Source organism: Oncorhynchus masou, chromosome 5, assembly GCF_036934945.1.
Source record: "Oncorhynchus masou masou isolate Uvic2021 chromosome 5, UVic_Omas_1.1, whole genome shotgun sequence".
NCBI lineage: Eukaryota > Metazoa > Chordata > Actinopteri > Salmoniformes > Salmonidae > Oncorhynchus > Oncorhynchus masou.
In genome coordinates this window covers 14,687,005-14,708,016 of record NC_088216.1, presented here as the reverse complement: position 1 = coordinate 14,708,016, position 21,012 = coordinate 14,687,005, and the positions used below count along the sequence as shown (strand labels likewise).

General features: G+C 46.6%; 1 protein-coding gene and 1 long non-coding RNA gene across 2 annotated transcripts in view; both read left to right on the top strand.

The window, feature by feature from the left end:
* LOC135534114 (uncharacterized) overlaps positions 1 to 3,273 on the top strand; it is an 82,521-nt gene extending 79,248 nt beyond the window's left edge. Inside the window, exon 3 of the long non-coding RNA XR_010454637.1 lies at positions 3,196 to 3,273. This is a non-coding gene — a long non-coding RNA (uncharacterized LOC135534114). The remainder of the gene's footprint in view (positions 1 to 3,195) is intronic.
* A 157-nt stretch (positions 3,274 to 3,430) lies between these two features.
* On the top strand, positions 3,431 to 15,835 carry LOC135528308 (B-cell receptor CD22-like). Its single transcript, XM_064957300.1, has 13 exons — positions 3,431 to 3,797; positions 3,997 to 4,206; positions 6,105 to 6,449; positions 6,613 to 6,831; positions 8,479 to 8,805; positions 10,541 to 10,759; positions 10,904 to 11,263; positions 12,752 to 13,003; positions 13,214 to 13,477; positions 13,925 to 14,021; positions 14,112 to 14,151; positions 14,317 to 14,397; positions 14,492 to 15,835. Exons 1-13 carry the CDS (start codon positions 3,431 to 3,433, stop codon positions 14,534 to 14,536), a joined length of 2,826 nt encoding a protein of 941 aa, XP_064813372.1. The 3' UTR covers positions 14,537 to 15,835.
* The last annotated feature ends 5,177 nt before the right edge of the window (positions 15,836 to 21,012 follow it).

The following is a 21,012-nucleotide window of genomic DNA, read 5'->3' as shown; positions in this document are numbered from 1 at the left end:
CAAACTTGATGATTGAGTTGGAGGCGTGCGTGGCCACGCAGTTTAGGGTGAACAGGGAGTACAGGAGAGGGCTCAGAACGCACCCTTGTGGGGCCCCAGTGTTGAGGATCAGCGGGGAGGAGATGTTGTTACCTACCCTCACCACCTGGGGGCGGCCCGTCAGGAAGTCCAGTACCCAGTTGCACAGGGCGGGGTCGAGACCTAGGGTCTCGAGCTTGATGACGAGCTTGGAGGGTACTATGGTGTTGAATGCCGAGCTGTAGTCGATGAACAGCATTCTCACATAGGTATTCCTCTTGTCCAGATGGGTTAGGGCAGTGTGCAGTGTGGTTGAGATTGCATCGTCTGTGGACCTATTTGAGCGGTAGGCAAATTGGAGTGGGTCTAGGGAGTCAGGTAGGGTGGAGGTGATATGGTCCTTGACTAGTCTCTCAAAGCACCTCATGATGACGGAAGTGAGTGCTTCGGGGCGGTAGTCGTTTAGCTCAGTTACCTTAGCTTTCTTGGGAACAGGAACGATGGTGGCCCTCTTGAAGCATGTGGGAACAGCAGACTGGTATAGGGATTGATTGAATATGTCCGTAAACACACCAGCCAGCTGGTCTGCGCATGCTCTGAGGGTGCGGCTGGGGATGCCGTCTGGGCCTGCAGCCTTGCGAGGGTTAACACGTTTAAATGTTTTACTCACCTCGGCTGCAGTGAAGGAGAGACTGCATTTTTCCGTTGCAGGCAGTGTCAGTGGCACTGAAAAAAAAAGTTATTTAGTCTGCCTGGGAGCAAGACATCCTGGTCCGTGACTGGGCTGGATTTCTTCCTGTAGTCCGTGATTGACTGTAGACCCTGCCACATGCCTCTTGTGTCTGAGCCGTTGAATTGGGATTCTACTTTGTCTCTGTACTGACGCTTAGCTTGTTTGATAGCCTTACGGAGTGAATAGCTGCATTGTTTGTATTCAGTCATGTTACCAGACACCTTGCCCTGATTGAAAGCAGTGGTTCGCGCTTTCAGTTTCACACGAATGCTGCCATCAATCCAAGGATTCTGGTTAGGGAATGTTTTAATCGTTGCTATGGGAACGACATCTTCAACGCACGTTCTAATGAACTCGCACACCGAATCAGCGTATTCGTCAATGTTGTTATTTGACGCAATACGAAACATGTCCCAGTCCACGTGATGGAAGCAGTCTTGGAGTGTGGAGTTAGCTTGGTCGGACCAGCGTTGGACAGACCTCAGCGTGGGAGCTTCTTTTTTTAGCTTTTGTCTGTAGGCAGGTATCAGCAAAATGGAGTTGTGGTCAGCTTTTCCGAAAGGGGGCGGGGCAGGGCCTTATATGCGTCGCGGAAGTTAGAGTAACAGTGATCCAAGGTTTTTCCGCCCCTGGTTAGCAATCAATATGCTGATAAAATTTAGGGAATTTTTTTGTTTGTTTTCAGATTAGCCTTGTTAAAATCCCCAACAACGATGAATGCAGCCTCCGGATAAATGGTTTCCAGTTTGCAAAGAGTTAAATAAAGTTCGTTCAGAGCCATCTATGTGTCTGCTTGGGGGGATATATACGGCTGTGATTATAATCGAAGAGAATTCTCTTGGTAGGTAATGCGGTCTATATTTGACTGTGAGGAATTCTAAATCAGTTGAACAGAAGGATTTGAGTTCCTGTATGTTTCTTTCATCGCACCATGCCTCGTTAGCCATAAGGCATACACCCCCACCCCTCTTCTTACCAGAAAGGTGTTTGTTTCTGTCGGCGCGATGCGTGGAGAAACCCGTTGGCTGCACCGCATCGGATAGTGTCTCTCCAGTGAGCCATGTTTCCGTGAAGCACAGAACGTTACAGTCTCTGATGTCCCTCTGGAATGCTACCCTTGCTCGGATTTCATCAACCTTGTTGTCAAGAGACTGGACATTGGCAAGAAGAATGCTAGGAAGTGGGGCACGATGTGCCCGTCTCCGTAGTCTAACCAGAAGACCGCTACGTTTCCCTCTTTTTCGGAGTCGTGTTTTGGGGTCGCTGCATGCGATCCATTCCGTTGTCCTGTTTGTAAGGCAGAACACAGGATCCGCGTCGCGAAAAACATATTCTTGGTCGTACTGATGGTGAGTTGACGCTGATCTTAGATACAGTAGTTCTTCTCGGCTGTATGTAATGAAACCTAAGATGACCTGAGGTACTAATGTAAGAAATAACACGTAAAAAAACAAAAAACTGCATAGTTTCCTAGGAATGCGAAGCGAGGCGGCCATCAATGTCGGCGCCGGAAGTCAATACAGAGAACTGGCGGAGGGATATTTGTTTTTGTTTTTTGTGAACAGTTTTCCTTGGGGTTTTGCCTGCTACACACGTTCTGTTATAGTCACAGACATGATTTAACCAGTTTTATAAACGTCAGAGTGTTTTCTATCCACACATACTAATCATATGCATATACTATATTCCTGGCATGAGTAGCAGGACGTTGACATTTTGCGCAATTTTTAACAAAAAGCTGAAAAAATTAACACGCTCTTTTAGAGGCTAATTAGCTTAGTGATGAGCTTTGAGGGCACTATGGTGTTGAACACTGAGCTGTAGTCAATGAATAGCATTCTCACATAGGTGTTCCTTTTGTCCAGGTCTGAAAGGGCAGTGTGGAGTTCAACAGAGATTGCATCATCTGTGGATCTGTTGGGGCAGTATGCAAATTGGAGTTGGTCTAGGGTTTCTGGGATAACGTTGTTGATGTGAGCCATGACCAGCCTTTAAAAGCACTGTGTGTGTGAGTCACTTGCTGTTTAGACTCACTGCTTTAGGGTAGAAGCTATATTGAACGTGGTGGTCAGTCTTTAGGCTGCTGTACAACTTGATGGACCGTAGAGGATTGAACATTTATCCTCCTGTATTTGGGGATCTGAGAATAAAACAACTTCAGAACGATGAAGGGAAAGACATGTGTTTGCAGTTATACAGACATCTTAAATAGACAGAGGTCGACAGACATGCAACACGTCACACACATTACATACATAGTGCAATAGACTTACAGACAGACAGTATTCACATAGCCAACCATATAGCACAATACAACACAACACAATATGAGCCTGGTTCATTTTCAGTAATGAGGCCCTGTACCCCATTTACAGTTTCTACTTCAATGTATCAGGTGGAGTTATTCACCAGCTATAGAGAGAGTTGTTGTTTATGTTTCTCAGACTGCAGGGTGGGAGATGCAACAATGGCCTTGAGAACAGCAGGAAGTGTGTTGGTGGTCTTTCTCTGGTCTGTGGCAGGTATGGTCTCACTCTTATCTTTTCCTTGCCCGGTTTGTCAAACTACAGTTGTCTTTCTCACACTAAACCAAAGAGTATCAATATCTCAACTCAGCAACTATGGAACAAAGTGTTAGTGTGAGCCACAAGACCTTGAACTTAATGTAACGTCCTTGTGATGTCTAACTGTGTTTCAGTGGTACTGGGGCAGAATGTCTGGAGTGTTACCTACACCAAGAAGAGTATCTGTGCCTTGAAGGGGTCAACAGTGGAGATGTCCTGCACTTACACATATCCCAGAGGTTATATCGTCACAACAACCTTGTGGTTCACTGAAATTTATGATGTGGAGAATTATGAGAGTCTGTTAGATGACCCAGACTACAAAGGTCGTGTGACGTACCGTAGTGATAAGACGAATGGACACACCCTGACAATCACAAACCTGAGAGAGAGTGACTCAGCAACGTACAAGTTCAGATTTATAACAAATCAGACCGGAGGGAAATATTTTGGGAGCCCTGGAGTCACTTTGTCTGTTACAGGTACAGTGACATTGTATATAATCCTAAACTGTTTAATTGGTTCTGGGAAATTGTCTTGATTTGTACAGAAATAATATAATTCATATGAATGTATGGTATAATAGGAATGTCTGAATTGATGATTTGAGAACGTCCACTCCTGTCTCATTTGAACTAGACAACAGGTCATTGATGGTTTTAATGTTGTTTTCTACTCCAGGCGTGCAGGTGAATGTGACCACTACATGGTGGTCAACGACACTGACCTGTAGCACCACCTGTACTCTGACTGACAACCCCAACCCCACCTACATCTGGTACAGGAACAGTAAGATTGTACAACAGGACTCCTCTCCCTCATACACAGTCCGCTTTAAAACTGAAGACAGCTTCTACTGTGCTGTAAAAGGCATCAATTCTAATGCAGTGTGTGAGTGTGACTGATACACTTTTAAAGTCTGTCAAAATCATCCAATACATCACTGGTCAGTGTTGATGTTTAGTGAAACAGACATGAGATAGAGCTACTATTTAATTTAGATTAACTTCTTGCGTCGAGCAATCCCAGATCCGGGATCCTATTTATAGCTTCAAGCTCATTAGCATAACGCAACGTTAACTATTCATGAAAATCGCAAATGAAATGAAATAAATATATTTGCTCTCAAGCTTAGACTTTTGTTAACAACACTGTCATCTCAGATTTTCAAAATATGCTTTTCAACCATAGCTAAACAAGCATTTGTGTAAGAGTATTGATAGCTAGCATAGCTATAAGCCTAGAATTCAGCCAGCAACATTTTCACAAAAACAAGAAAATCATTCAAATAAAATCATTTACCTTTGAAGAACTTCAGATGTTTTCAATGAGGAGACTCTCAGTTAGATAGCAAGTGTTCAGTTTTTCAAAAATATATTATTTGTGTAGGACAAATCGCTCCGTTTTGTTCACGTTTGGCTATGAAAAAAACCTGTATCCAGTTATAGCCTCAAGCTCATTAGCATAATGTAACGTTAACTATTTATGAAAATCGCAAATGAAATGAAATGAATGTGCTTGCTCTCAAGCTTAGCCTTTTCTTAACAACACTGTCAACTCAGATTTTCAAAATATGCTTTTCAACCATAGCAAAACAAGCATTTGTGTAAGAGTATTGATAGCTAGTGTAGCATTTAGCATAGCATTTAGCGGGCAACATTTGCACAAAAACCAGAAAAGGATTCAAATAAAATCATTTACCTTTGAAGAACTTCGGATGTTTTCAATGAGGAGACTCTCAGTTACATAGCAAATGTTCAGTTTTTCCTGAAAGATTCGTTGTGTAGGAGAAATCGCTCCGTTTTGTACATCACGTTTGGTACCAAAAAAAAACCTAAAATTCAGTCATCAAAACGGCAAACTGTTTTCCAAATTAACTCCATAATATCGACTGAAACACGGCAAATGCTGTTTAGAATCAATCCTCAAGGTGTTTTTCACATATCTCTTCATTGATATATCGTTCGTGAATGTCTACTTTCTCCTGTGAATCGCTTGGAAAAAGACGTGCAGTTGAAGATGACGCACCAATTTCGACAGAGGACACCGGGCGGACACCTGGCAAATGTAGTCTCTTATGGTCAATCTTCCAATGATATGCCTACAAATACGTCACAATGCTGCAGACACCTTGGGGAAACGATAGATCGGGCAGGCTCATTCCTTGCGCATTCACAGCCATATAAGGAGACAATGAAAAACAGAGCCTCAAAAATCCTGCTAATTTCCTGTTTGAAGTTTCATCTTGGTTTCGCCTGTAGCATCAGTTCTGGGGCACTCACAGACAATATCTTTGCAGTTTTGGAAACGTCAGAGTTTTCTCTTTCCAAAGCTGTCAATTATATGCATAGTCGAGCATCTTTTTGTGACAAATTATTGCACTTAAAACGGGCACGTTTTTTTATCCAATAATGAAATAGCTCCCCCATAGATGTAACAGGTTAATGGTGGTTGCTTTTACAGTTCTAAATACTGACACCATTTCATAATGAGAAGACTAACTTTCACAATGTTATCTAGACGGCACAAAGAACTGTTTAAACTGCCCTGTTTTTCAATTGACAGACATTTCTACAATGTTAATGTCATAATGTTATTCTGCTGGTCTGTTTGGCGTAATTTTACATAGTTGTCTTTCACTCATTGAGCGATGCTTATCTGTTGTTCCCATTCACACCCAACTCAGTAACTATGTCGACAAAGTGTGGACAAACCATCTTGTTAGTGAAAGCCATTTTGGAAGAAATGTTTTTTTCATAAATGTTGTGTTGTGTGACTGTGTGTTTCAGTGGTAATGGGTCAGAATGGCTGGAGTGTTACACACACCACTCAGAGTATCTGTGTCTTGAAGGGGTCAACAGTGGAGCTGACCTGTTCTTATACATATCCCAGTGGTACAGTCACAACAACCCTTTGGTTCACTAAATGGGGGACTGGTGTAGAACCTAAAGATCTAGGTCAGGACCCAGAGTATGCAGGTCGTCTGGTGTATCATGGAGATAAGAAGAAAGACTGTACCCTGAGAATCACAGACCTGAGAGAGAGAGACTCAGCTACGTATTGGTTCAGACTATTAACAGATCAGGATGGAGGGACATTTACTGGCAATCCTGGAGTCACTCTGTCTGTTACAGGTACAGTTACATTCAATATAGTTAAACTGTTGAATTCCATTTAGTTCAGGAAAATTGTATTGGTTTGTATTTATGTCTGTATAACATAGGATTTCTTCCATATTTGTATTAGAGTGATAAATCAGTGATAAAGGGATTTCCAGTGATATTGTTTTTTCTCCAGGTCTTCAGGTGAAGGTGACTGGTGGACATCAGGATAAGACACTGACCTGTATCACCACCTGTACTCTGACTGACAACCCCACCTACATCTGGTACAAGAACGGACAACATCTAGATGAGAGCACCTCCCCCCAGTACAAAGACCCAGTCTCCAGCAACTATGAAGACAGTTACTCCTGTGCTGTAAAAGGCCACGAGAATCTCCATTCTCCTGCAATGTGTAAGTCTGGACTTTTTTAATACAAAAATGTCATATAAATACAATTTTGTTCAGGTCTTGAGTCTTATCAATTAATATTGATCATTATTTAATAATGATGGTTGTCACAAATGTAAACTGTTAATGTTTCGGCCGTGAAAAGAGGACCAAGGTGCAGCGTGATGAGTGTACATTTTCTTTTATTTGATAAAAACGCCGAACAAAACAAGAAACACTACAAAAACAAGCCGTGAAGCTGAAGGCTATGTGCCCTAAACGAAGACAACTTCCCACAAAGACAGGTGGAAAAAATGGCTACCTAAGTGTAGTTCTCAATCAGAGACAACGAGAGACAGTTGCCACTGTTGAGAACCACACCTGGCCAAACACAAAGAAATAGAAAACATAGAAATAAAGACACTAGAATGCCCACCCAAGTCACACCCTGACCTAACCAAAATTGAGCATAAAAGCCTCTATGGCCAGGGTGTGACAGTAACCCCCCCGGCCTCATAACCTGAATCTAAAGGGGAGGGTCCGGGTGGGCTTCCTTCACGGCGGCGGCTTTGGTGCGGGACAGAAACCCCCCTCCGCCTCTGGCTCCACCCACTTTGGTGGCGCCTCTGGTGAGAGCGGAGCGGGCCCCGGACTGGGCACCCTCGCTGGAGGCCTTCGCTGGAGGCTCCGGACTGGAGGCTTTCGTTGGAGGCTTCGTACCATGGATCGTCGTTGGAGGCTTCGTGCCATGGATCGTCGCTGGAGGCTTCGTGTCATGGATCGTCGCTGGAGGCTTCGTGCCATGGATTGTCGCTGGAGGCTTCGTGCCATGGATTGTCGCTGGAGGCTTCGTGCCATGGATCATCACTGGAGGGAGGAAACGTATGGGCAGTCTGGTACGTTGAGCTGCCACAGGGCTCACCAGGCCGGTGAGCCCTGTAAGCACGGGGAGTTGGCTCAGGTCTCCAACCTGACTCAGCCACACTCGCCGTTTCCCCCCAAAACATTTGCCTCTCGGGCTTCATTGCTAGCCGGGTCCCTTCGTAACGCTGCCGCTCTGCTCTTGCTGCCTCCAGTTCCTCCCGTGGACAGCGATACTCCCCAGCCTGCCTCCAGGGTAACTTACCGTCCAGGATCTCCTCCCAAGTACATGAATCCTGGACACGCTACTCCTCCTTACCACGCTGCTTGGTCCGTTGTTGGTGGTGGGAAGTTCTGTCACGGCCGTGAAAAGAAGAGGACCAAGGTGCAGCGTTGTGAGCGTATATTTTCATTTATTTAATAAAAATGATGACGAACGAAACACTACAAAAACAAACCGTGAAGCTAAAGGCTATGTTCCCTAAACAAAGTCAACTTCCCACAAAGACAGGTGGAAAAAGGACTACCTAAGTATTGTTCTCAATCAGAAACAACGCTAGACAGCTGCCACTGATTGAGAACCACACCTGGCCAAACACCAAGAAATATAAAACATAGAAATAAAAACGCTGGAATGCCAACCCTAGTCACACCATGGCCTAACCAAAATAGAAAATTAAAGCCTCTCTATGGTGGGCGTGACAGTTAAACTTGTTTGTTTTTCTACTTTATAAACAACATCAGTGTATACTGGTAGATATTGTCATGAAAGATTTATCTAAGGTGTTATATTGTCTTCTTGTATTTCAGGTCAGAAGTGTTGGAGTGTGACTTACACCCATCAGAGTATCTGTGCTTTGAAGGGGTCAACAGTGGACATATCCTGCTCTTACACATATCCCAGTTATCATGAGATCAAAAATGCTCTCTGGTTTACTAAATGGTCTGGTATGGACACTGAAGATCTGAGCTCAATGCCAGGGTATGAAGGTCATATAGAGTACCTTGGGGATAAGGAGAGTGACTGTACCCTGAGAATCACAGACCTGAGATTGAATGACTCTGCAGGGTACAGGTTCAGATTCATAACATCTGGAGGAAAGTATTCTGGCTCACCTGTCTCCCTGACTATCACAGGTAAACTGTCACTCATCTCACATCTATTACAGTAATTGCCTTATTTAGGGAAGTCATACAGACACAGTAGTGGTATGTGATGGAAAAATACCAAATGTAGTATTTCACATAAGAGGACATACTTCACATTGAACAAAAATATAAACGCAACATATAAGGTGTTTGTCCCCTGTTTCATGAGTTTAAATAAAATATCCCCAAAATTTGCCATACGCACAAAAACCTTTTCTCTCAACTTTTGTGCAAACATTTGTGTACATCCCTGTTAGCGAGAATTTCTCCTTGGCCAGGATAATCCATTCACCTGACAGGTGTGACATATTAAGAAGCTGATTAAACAGCATGATCACAACACAGGTGCACCTTGTGCTGGGGACAATAATATGCCACTCTAAAATGTGCAGTTTTGTCACATAACACAATGCCACAGATGTCTCATGTTCTGAGGGAGTATGCAGCTGGCATGCTGACTGCAGGAATAGACACCAGAGCTGCTGCCAGATAATTTGATGTTAATTTCTCTACCATAATTCACCTCCAATGACGTTTTTGAGAATTTGTCAGTAGTTCCAACCGGCCTCACAACCGCAGACCACGTGTATGGCCAAAATCAACACCCTGATCAACTCTATGCAAAGGAGATGTGTCGCGCTGCATGAGGCAAATGGTTGTCATACTACTGGTTTTCTGATTCACGCCCCTACCTTTTTTTTAAGGTATCTGTGACCAACAGATGGATTTCTGTATTCCGAATCATGTGAAATCCATAGATTAGGGCTTAAGGAACTTATTGAAATTTCAAGGACGGATTACCTTATTTGAAATATTACTCAGTAAAATCTTTGAAATTGTTGCATGTGTGAAACAAGCATTTCGCTACACACAATCTTTCGCTACACTTGCATTAACATCTGCTAACCATGTGTATGTGACCAATAAAGGTTGATTTGATGTTGTGTTTATATTTTTCTTTGTGGTATTAAATAGATAAGAAAAATAACAGAGTTATGTTGACAACTAACTTATATCCCGGGTGACATGGCTGAATGTATGACGCATAAAACAGGCCAGTCAAGTTCTTCCACACCGATCTCGACAATCCATTTCTGTATGGACCTCACTTTGTGGGGGGCATTGGAAAGAGTCTTCCTCAAATGGTTGGAAGTTGGAAGCACAGAATCTTCTAGAATGTCATTGTTTGCTGTTGCATTACGATTTCCCTTCACTGGAACGAAAGCGCCTAGCCAAAACCATGAAAAACAGCCCAGACCATTATTCCTCCTCCACCAAACTTTACAGTGGGCACTATGCATTCGGGCAGGTAACGTTAATTTAGCTCATGAAACACTTTACCTGTTGCATTCATATTTCTGTTCAGTGTAGTTGAAACAAAGACCTGAGAGAGACTGTCATGTATTATCTATATAATAGTTGAATCAGATCCAGGAGGGCAGTATGACATGGAGTTACTCTGTCACAGGTAATACCGTGTAAATACTAGAGTAATTCAATACAAATGTGCCTCATCAATCTACGGACTAACAATAATTTGAATTCAAACAAAATGAATAGTTTTACTGTAGGTTAGTTCAACATATCTTGATTTGGTTTATTCAGTATAAGGGTCAGGATGATACAGGATGTACAGACTGTAATAGGACTGGTTTGCATCATTTCTTCAGAAGAGAACTCAATAAAGTCATACAGTATTTTCATGTGTTGTATTTCTCTCCAGATCTTCAGGTAAAGATTACATCTTCACTGTTTTCAAGACAGGTGACACTGACCTGTATCACCACCTGTACTCTGACTGACAACCCCACCTACATCTGGTACAAGAACGGAAACAAAGTAAAGGAGGACACTTCCAGACTGGACTCAGACTACCGTAACACTGAAGACAGCTTCTCCTGTGCTGTAAAAGGCCATGGGTACGTCCACTCTACTGCAGTGTGTGAGTATAGATTCAACTACAGTATTCCTCCTCATTAGGCTATATTCATTCATGTTGGGGAATTACACATCTGAAACACTCATCACACAGAAAGATCTGAGAAAAGAATACAGAAAACACTATATTGTCATGTTATTGTTTAAGGTGTCCGTGGTCAGAAGTGTTGGAGTGTGACTTACCCCCATCAGGGAGTCTGTGCCTTGAAGGGGTCATCAGTGGATATATCCTCCACGTATGACAGTGGTTATGATACGATCACATCAACACTCTGGTTTAGTCCCAAACAGAGTGACAGGTGGAGGGATGAGTTGATCCCTGAGGACCTAACCACAGACCCAGGGTATGCAGGTCATGTGGAGTATGTTGGAGAGAAGGAGAGAGGTCGCTCCACCCTGAGAATCACAGATCTGAGAGAGGAGGACTCTGCTGAGTACAAGTTCATATTCAACACACAGACATCAAGATGGGGATACAGTTTCCCTGGAACAACTCTGACTGTCACAGGTAACACTGAACTCACAACCTACAGGTGAATGTGACTCCTGTCTGGTGATGCAACATGTTGGGAACTTTCCCCAAATTCCGGAAATCCTGGTTGGAGGATTAATTTGTTCGGATTCTGGGAATATTGTGGAAAACATGGGGATTTTGGGAGAGTTAACAGAATTGTTGAACCCTGTTCCTGCCACACTGACAATGCAGCAGTGGGTGGATGAATATCTTAATGTATTATTTTACATTGATACAATAGCAACCTTCTGTGTCGGAAAGTCTTTGTTAACTTCTTGCGTCGAGCAATCCCGGATCCGGGATCCCATTTATAGCCTCAAGCTCATTAGCATAACGCAACGTTAACTATTCATGAAAATCGCAAATGAAATGAAATAAATATATTTGCTCTCAAGCTTAGACTTTTGTTAACAACACTGTCATCTCAGATTTTCAAAATATGCTTTTCAACCATAGCTAAACAAGCATTTGTGTAAGAGTATTGATAGCTAGCATAGCTATAAGCCTAGAATTCAGCCAGCAACTTTTTCACAAAAACAAGAAAATCATTCAAATAAAATCATTTACCTTTGAAGAACTTCATATGTTTTCAATGAGGAGACTCTCAGTTAGATAGCAAATGTTCAGTTTTTCCTGAAAGATTCTTTGTGTAGGAGAAATCGCCCGTTTTGTACATCACGTTTGGGTACCAAAAAAAAACAAAAATTCAGTCATCAAAACGGCAAACTGTTTTCCAAATTAACTCCATAATATCGACTGAAACACGGCAAACGCTGTTTAGAATCAATCCTCAATGTGTTTTTCACATATCTCTTCATTGATATATCGTTTGTGGTAGTCTACTTTCTCCGGTGAATCGCTTGGAAAAAGACGTGCAGTTGAAGATGACGCACCAATTTCGACAGAGGACACCGGGCGGACACCTGGCAAATGTAGTCTCTTATGGTCAATCTTCCAATGATATGCCTACAAATACGTCACAATGCTGCAGACACCTTGGGGAAACAATAGATCGGGCAGGCTCATTCCTTGCGCATTCACAGCCATATAAGGAGACAATAAAAAACAGAGCCTCAAAATCCTGCTCATTTCCTGGTTGAAGTTTCATCTTGGTTTCGCCTGTAGCATCAGTTCTGGGGCACTCACAGACAATATCTTTGCAGTTTTGGAAACGTCAGAGTGTCTTCTTTCCAAAGCTTGTCAATTATATGCAAGGTCGAGCATCTTTTTGTGACAAAATATTGCGCTTTAAAACGGGCACGTTTTTTTATCCAATAATGAAATAGCGCCCCCATAGATGTAACAGGTTTTAACAAGAAGTACATTTTTTACCGATGTATAACACTTGTATTTTCATGAAAGTTTATTATCACTATTCCTGTCATTTTAATTTGGCGCTCCGCAATTTCACCAGATGTTGGCCAGATGGAACACTAGCGTCCCACCTTGCACTAAGAGCTTTTAATTATGTTTTTACTCCAGGTCTTCAGGTGCGGATTAAGGATCCAACCAACATCATAGAGGGAAAGGGTCTTTGTCTGTTCTGTGAGTCCATATGCTTTCTGCAGAACAACCCCTCTTACATCTGGTACAAGAACGGACAACGTCTGTTCAGACACGAGACTAAGTACCTGATCCTAGACCCAGTCAGCAGTGAGGATGCAGGCAGATACTCCTGTGCTGTTAATGGCCAGGAGGATCTGCCCTCTGCTGAAGAGACTCTCACTGTCAGATGTGAGTATGTGGGATATAATTCTAGAACTACACGCTGATTATACAAAACATTAAGAACACCTGCTTTTTCCATGACATAGACCAGATCTACACAACTGGTGGTCTGCAGGCCAAACTTGGCCCCACTCAAGTTTTCTGAAGAAAACATTTACATATTTTGTTGCATTATACAATGTGTACTCTGACCTTTTCTGTCACCCTCTTTACCAGATGGCCCAAAGGTCACCTCAGTGTCAGTCAGTCCCTCTGGTGAAATAGTGGAGGGCAGTTCAGTGAATCTGACCTGCAGCAGTGATGCCAACCCACCTGTGGACAAATACACTTGGTACAAGAAGAACGTAGCCTCACCAAAAGCATCAGGACAGAGTTACAGCATCACTAACATCATCTCTGAGGACAGAGGAGAATATTACTGTGAGGCTGAGAATAAATATGGACGACTCAACTCTTCTTCTGTGTTTGTGGACGTTCAGTGTAAGTTCACCTCATCTTCCTCTATTCATTGATAATCACACAGGTCAACAACAATAAATAATCATTAGTAATGTAACACACATCATACCATATGACATAGAATTAATAGGCTTATCATTAGTAATATTACACACTTATCATACCATATGACATAGAATTAATAATATTACACACCTATCATACCATATGACATAGAATTAGTAATATTACACACTTATCATACCATATGACATAGAATTAGTAATTTTACACACTTATCATACCATATGACATAGTATTAGTAATATTACACACTTATCATACCATATGACATAGAATTAGTAATATTACACACTTATCATACCATATGACATAGTATTAGTTGGCCTGTATTTAAATAATTGTTTTATTTTCTTCTTCCCTGGTTTCTTCTATGTCATATCTCCACCTTGCATTTAAAATCTCAAGATACTACAGCATTGTTTCTCTGGGTTCCTGTGATGGGTGTGGGGGCTGCCCTGACTGTTGGAGCTCTTCTTGTCACCATCTACTGCTATATGAAGAGGTGAGCCAGCCATTTACATGAACTCTATTAGTAACATAGCAACTTCTAGAAGTCAGTAGAGAGCAGAACTCACTCTGTCCCTCATTACAGGAGACACACAGGAGGAAGTGATGACACAGCAGACAGACAGGTAATATTGTCAACAACCAAAGCTATTTCAATCCCAATGCCACAGACATAGACAGTAAGTGAATGGATTAATGGATTTGTGCTCTATACAGTATTGAGAGTATTTGTGTTTTCTCTCTGTCTCTCCCCTCTCTCTCTCTCTCCCCTCTTCCCCCCCACCCCCCAGAGTGTCCATCCTGACCCCAACAGTGACATGTACACATCTCTGAACATGAAGACCAGGTCACCAGAGTATGACACCCTGGCAGTAAGTCTCTTATAATGCAGTCTGTGTGTCCGTGTACATACACGTGTTAGAGGGAGGGGTTTGTAAAGTGCTCATTCAATGTGTCTCCTTTCAGAATGTGAGGGACTTCGCAGTGACACAGCCCTCAGATACATGCTGAGCCCTCCGATTATGAGATCTTAAGACAACCACCACAGAACCTGGACAAAAGAGAACCACCACAGAACCTGGACTGAAGAGAACCACCAAAGATTCTGTACTGAATAGAATCTCCACAGAACCTGGGCAGAAGAGAACCACCAAATATTCTGGACTGAAGAGAACCACCACAGAACCTGGACTGAAGAGAACCACCACAGAACCTGGACTGAAGAGAACCACCACAGAACCTGGACTGAAGAGAACCACCAAAGATTCTGGACTGAAGAGAACCACCACAGAACCTGGGCAGAAGAGAACCACCACAGAACCTGGACCGAAGAGAACCACCACAGAACCTGGACTGAAGAGCAACAGCATCAAACCAAAGCCCGGCCTCACAATGTTATTCTCTTACTATCATGTTGCTTTTTAATCTAGAAGGTTTGAGACAATGAGCTTTAACTTTTGAGTAAGTGCTGGAATTTAGATTGTTCTCCTTATGATAAATACAGTTTGTGCACTACCATTCAAAAGTTTGGGGTCGCTTAAAATGTCCTTGTTTTTGAAAGAAAAGCAAAAAAAAAAAGTCCATTAAAATAGCATCTAATTGATCAGAAATGCAGTGTAGACATTGTTAATGTTGTAAATTACTATTGTAGCTGGAAATGGCAGTTGTTTTATGGAATATCTACAAAGGCAGACAGAGGCCCATTGTCAGCAACCATCACTCATGTGTTCCAATGGCACGTTGTGTTATCCAAGTTTATCATTTTAAAAGGTAAATTAATCATTAGAAAACCATGTTGTAATTATGTTAGCACAGCTGAAAACTGTTGTGCTCGCTGATTAAAGAAGCAATGAAACTGGCCTTTTTTACACTAGTTGAGTATCTGGAGCATCAGCATTTGTGGGTTCATTTACAGGTTCAACATGTCAACTTATCTGTTTACTATCTGTAGATTGTATTGCTTATCTTTTTTATGGGATTTTGCCAATTCCAGATTTTTATAACATATAAAGTTATGTCTTGTCTTAGTGACACAAAAAGGAATAATATTGACAAGAGCTTTTAAATGTTTGTATCTCTGGAGTTGTTCCTGATGTGTTAAAATATGTTTTACTTTGTATTGCTGTCAGTCATTACTGGTCATTCTCTATTTTATATTATGTAATACTATATTGTTCAGTGTCATGATATTGCTTGTTTCATTATCAAATAATTAATAATGACATATTTTAGACACATTGAATACAGTATAAGCATCATGTTGTAAATAAGCTCAAAGGTAGACAATAAAAAGACAACAAATAAATTGATTGTTTGACTAACATGCATTGATTCATAACTAAATCCATTCTGCTCATTTCTTGTATTTCAACCTATTGGACACATGATGGAACCATTGAACCACATAGCTTGGCTATAGGCAGGTCAGGGATACTACATTACTGTCAGGAGATACACTGTCAAAGATCAACACCAAGCACTGTTCACCCCCCTCTCTCCCTCTCTCCCCCTCTCTCCCTCTCTCCCCCTCCCCACCTCTCCCTCTCTCCCCTCTCTCCCCCCTCTCTCCCCCCTTCTCTCCCTCTCTCCCCTCTCTCTCTCTCCACTCTCTCTCTCCCTCTCTCCCCCTCTCTCCCTCTCTCTCCCTCTCTCCCCCTCTCTCCCTATCTCCCCCCCTCTTTCTCTCCCCCCTCTCTCCCCCCCTCTCTCCCCCTCTCTCCCCCCCTCTCTACTCCAGTAGTGGACCTCTCCTCCCCTCAGGACTCCAGTAGTGGACCTCTCCTCCCCTCAGGACTCCAGTGGTGGACCTCTCCTCCCCTCATGACTCCAGTAGTGGACCTCTCCTCCCCTCATGACTCCAGTAGTGGACCTCTCCTCCCCTCCCCTCATGACTCCAGTGGTGGACCTGTCCTTCCTCTAAGGACTCCAGTAGTGGACCTCTCCTCCCCTCAGGACTCCAGTGGTGGACCTCTCCTCCCCTCAGGACTCCAGTAGTGGACCTCTCCTCCCCTCAGGACTCCAGTAGTGGACCTCTCCTCCCCTCATGACTCCAGTAGTGGACCTCTCCTCCCCTCAGGACTCCAGTAGTGGACCTCTCCTCCCCTCATGACTCCAGTAGTGGACCTCTCCTCCCCTCCCCTCATGACTCCAGTGGTGGACCTCTCCTCCCCTCATGACTCCAGTAGTGGACCTCTCCTCCCCTCAGGACTCCAGTAGTGGACCTCTCCTCCCCTCAGGACTCCAGTAGTGGACCTCTCCTCCCCTCAGGACTCCAGTAGTGGACCTCTCCTCCCCTCAGGACTCCAGTGGTGGACCTCTCCTCCCCTCATGACTCCAGTAGTGGACCTCTCCTCCCCTCATGACTCCAGTAGTGGACCTCTCCTCCCCTCCCCTCATGACTCCAGTGGTGGACCTCTCCTCCCCTCATGACTCCAGTAGTGGACCTCTCCTCCCCTCCCCTCATGACTCCAGTGGTGGACCTCTCCTCCCCTCATGACTCCAGTAGTGGACCTCTCCTCCCCTCATGACTCCAGTGGTGGACCTCTAATCCCCTCATGACTCCAGTAGTGGACCTCTCCTCCCCTCATGACTCCAGTGGTGGACCTCTCCTCCCCTCATGACTCCAGTAGTGGACCTCTCCTCCCCTCCCCTCATGACTCCAGTGGTGGACCTCTCCTTCCTCTAAGGACTCCAGTAGTGGACCTCTCCTCCCCTCAGGACTCCAGTGGTGGACCTCTCCTCCCCTCAGGACTCCAGTGGTGGACCTCTCCTCCCCTCAGGACTCCAGTAGTGGACCTCTCCTCCCCTCAGGACTCCAGTAGTGGACCTCTCCTCCCCTCAGGACTCCAGTGGTGGACCTCTCCTCCCCTCATGACTCCAGTAGTGGACCTCTCCTCCCCTCCCCTCATGACTCCAGTGGTGGACCTCTCCTCCCCTCATGACTCCAGTAGTGGACCTCTCCTCCCCTCCCCTCATGACTCCAGTGGTGGACCTCTAATCCCCTCATGACTCCAGTAGTGGACCTCTCCTCCCCTCATGACTCCAGTGGTGGACCTCTCCTCCCCTCAGGACTCCAGTAGTGGACCTCTCCTCCCCTCATGACTCCAGTAGTGGACCTCTCCTCCCCTCAGGACTCCAGTGGTGGACCTCTCCTCCCTCATGACTCCAGGAGTGGACCTCTCCTCCCCTCATGACTCCAGGAGTGGACCTCTCCTCCCCTCAGGACTCCAGTGGTGGACCTCTCCTCCCCTCAGGACTCCAGTGGTGGACCTCTCCTCCCCTCATGACTCCAGGAGTGGACCTCTCCTCCCCTCATGACTCCAGGAGTGGACCTCTCCTCCCCTCATGACTCCAGTTGTGGACCTCTCCTCCCCTCATGACTCTAGTGGTGGACGTCTCCTCCCCTCATGACTCCAGTGGTGGACCTCTCCTCCCCTCATGACTCCAGTAGTGGACCTCTCCTCCCCTCCCCTCATGACTCCAGTGGTGGACCTCTCCTCCCCTCATGACTCCAGTAGTGGACCTCTCCTCCCCTCAGGACTCCAGTAGTGGACCTCTCCTCCCCTCATGACTCCAGTAGTGGACCTCTCCTCCCCTCCCCTCATGACTCCAGTGGTGGACCTCTCCTCCCCTCATGACTCCAGTAGTGGACCTCTCCTCCCCTCATGACTCCAGTGGTGGACCTCTTCTCCCCTCAGGACTCCAGTAGTGGACCTCTCCTCCCCTCATGACTCCAGTAGTGGACCCTCCTCCCCTCAGGACTCCAGTGGTGGACCTCTCCTCCCCTCATGACTCCAGTAGTGGACCTCTCCTCCCCTCATGACTCCAGTAGTGGACCTCTCCTCCTCTCAGGACTCCAGTGGTGGACCTCTCCTCCCTCATGACTCCAGGAGTGGACCTCTCCTCCCCTCGGGACTCCAGTTGTGGACCTCTCCTCCCCTCAGGACTCTAGTGGTGGACCTCTCCTCCCCTCATGACTCTAGTGGTGGACCTCTCCTCCCCTCATGACTCCAGTGGTGGACCTCTCCTCCCCTCAGGACTCTAGTGGTGGACCTCTCCTCCCCTCATGACTCTAGTGGTGGACCTCTCCTCCCCTCAGGACTCCAGTGGTGGACCTCTCCTCCCCTCATGACTCCAGTGGTGGACCTCTCCTCTCCTCAGGGACTCCAGTGGTGGACCTCTCCTCCCTCAGGACTCCAGTGGTGGACCTCTCCTCCCTCAGGACTCCAGTGGTGGACCTCTCCTCCCCTCATGACTCCAGTGGTGGACCTCTCCTCTCCTCAGGGACTCCAGTGGTGGACCTCTCCTCCCCTCAGGACTCCAGTGATGGACCTCTCCTCCCCTCAGGACTCCAGTGGTGGACCTCTCCTCCCCTCAGGACTCCAGTGGTGGACCTCTCCTCCCCTCAGGACTCCAGTGGTGGACCTCTCCTCCCCTCGTGACTCCAGGAGTGGACCTCTCCTCCCCTCATGACTCCAGTGGTGGACCTCTCCTCCCCTCGGGACTCCAGTTGTGGACCTCTCCTCCCCTCAGGACTCTAGTGGTGGACCTCTCCTCCCCTCAGGACTCTAGTGGTGGACCTCTCCTCCCCTCATGACTCCAGTGGTGGACCTCTCCTCCCCTCATGACTCCAGTGCTGGACCTCTCCTCCCCTCAGGACTCTAGTGGTGGACCTCTCCTCAGGGACTCCAGTGGTGGACCTCTCCTCAGGGACTCCAGTGGTGGACCTCTCCTCCCCTCATGACTCTAGTGGTGGACCTCTCCTCCCCTCATGACTCCAGTGGTGGACCTCTCCTCCCCTCAGGACTCCAGTGGTGGACCTCTCCTCCCCTCATGACTCCAGTGGTGGACCTCTCCTCTCCTCAGGGACTCCAGTGGTGGACCTCTCCTCCCCTCAGGACTCCAGTGGTGGACCTCTCCTCCCCTCAGGACTCCAGTGGTGGACCTCTCCTCCCCTCATGACTCCAGTAGTGGACCTCTCCTCCCCTCAGGACTCCAGTGGTGGACCTCTCCTCCCCTCATGACTCCAGTGGTGGACCTCTCCTCCCCTCATGACTCCAGTAGTGGACCTCTCCTCCTCTCAGGACTCCAGTGGTGGACCTCTCCTCCCCTCGTGACTCCAGGAGTGGACCTCTCCTCCCCTCATGACTCCAGTGGTGGACCTCTCCTCCCCTCGGGACTCCAGTTGTGGACCTCTCCTCCCTCAGGACTCTAGTGGTGGACCTCTCCTCCCCTCAGGACTCTAGTGGTGGACCTCTCCTCCCCTCATGACTCCAGTAGTGGACCTCTCCTCCCCTCAGGACTCCAGTGGTGGACCTCTCCTCCCCTCATGACTCCAGTAGTGGACCTCTCCTCCTCTCAGGACTCCAGTGGTGGACCTCTCCTCCCCTCATGACTCCAGTGGTGGACCTCTCCTCCCCTCATGACTCCAGTGGTGGACCTCTCCTCCCTCAGGACTCTAGTGGTGGACCTCTCCTCAGGGACTCCAGTGGTGGACCTCTCCTCCCCTCATGACTCTAGTGGTGGACCTCTCCTCCCTCATGACTCCAGTGGTGGACCTCTCCTCCCCTCAGGACTCCAGTGGTGGACCTCTCCTCCCCTCATGACTCCAGTGGTGGACCTCTCCTCTCCTCAGGGACTCCAGTGGTGGACCTCTCCTCCCCTCAGGACTCCAGTGGTGGACCTCTCCTCCCCTCATGACTCCAGTGGTGGTACTCTCCTTCCCTCATGACTCCAGTGGTGGACCTCTCCTCCCCTCATTTACATTTACATTTAAGTCATTTAGCAGACGCTCTTATCCAGAGCGACTTACAAATTGGTCCTCATGACTCCAGTGGTGGACCTCTCCTCCCCTCATGACTCCAGTGGTGGACATCTCCTCCCCTCAGGACTCCAGTGGTGGACCTCTCCTCTCCTCAGGACTCCAGTGGTGGACCTCTCCTCCCCTCAGGACTCCAGTGGTGGACCTCTCCTCCCCTCATGACTCCAGTGGTGGACCTCTCCTCCCCTCATGACTCCAGTGGTGGACATCTCCTCCCCTCAGGACTCCAGTGGTGGACCTCTCCTCTCCTCAGGACTCCAGTGGTGGACCTCTCCTCCCCTCAGGACTCCAGTGGTGGACCTCTCCTCCCCTCATGACTCCAGTGGTGGACCTCTCCTCCCCTCAGGACTCCAGTGGTGGACCTCTCCTCCCCTCATGACTCCAGTGGTGGACCTCTCCTCTCCTCAGGGACTCCAGTGGTGGACCTCTCCTCCCCTCAGGACTCCAGTGGTGGACCTCTCCTCCCCTCAGGACTCCAGTGGTGGACCTCTCCTCCCCTCATGACTCCAGTGGTGGACCTCTCCTCTCCTCAGGGACTCCAGTGGTGGACCTCTCCTCCCCTCAGGACTCCAGTGATGGACCTCTCCTCCCCTCAGGACTCCAGTGGTGGACCTCTCCTCCCCTCAGGACTCCAGTGGTGGACCTCTCCTCCCCTCAGGACTCCAGT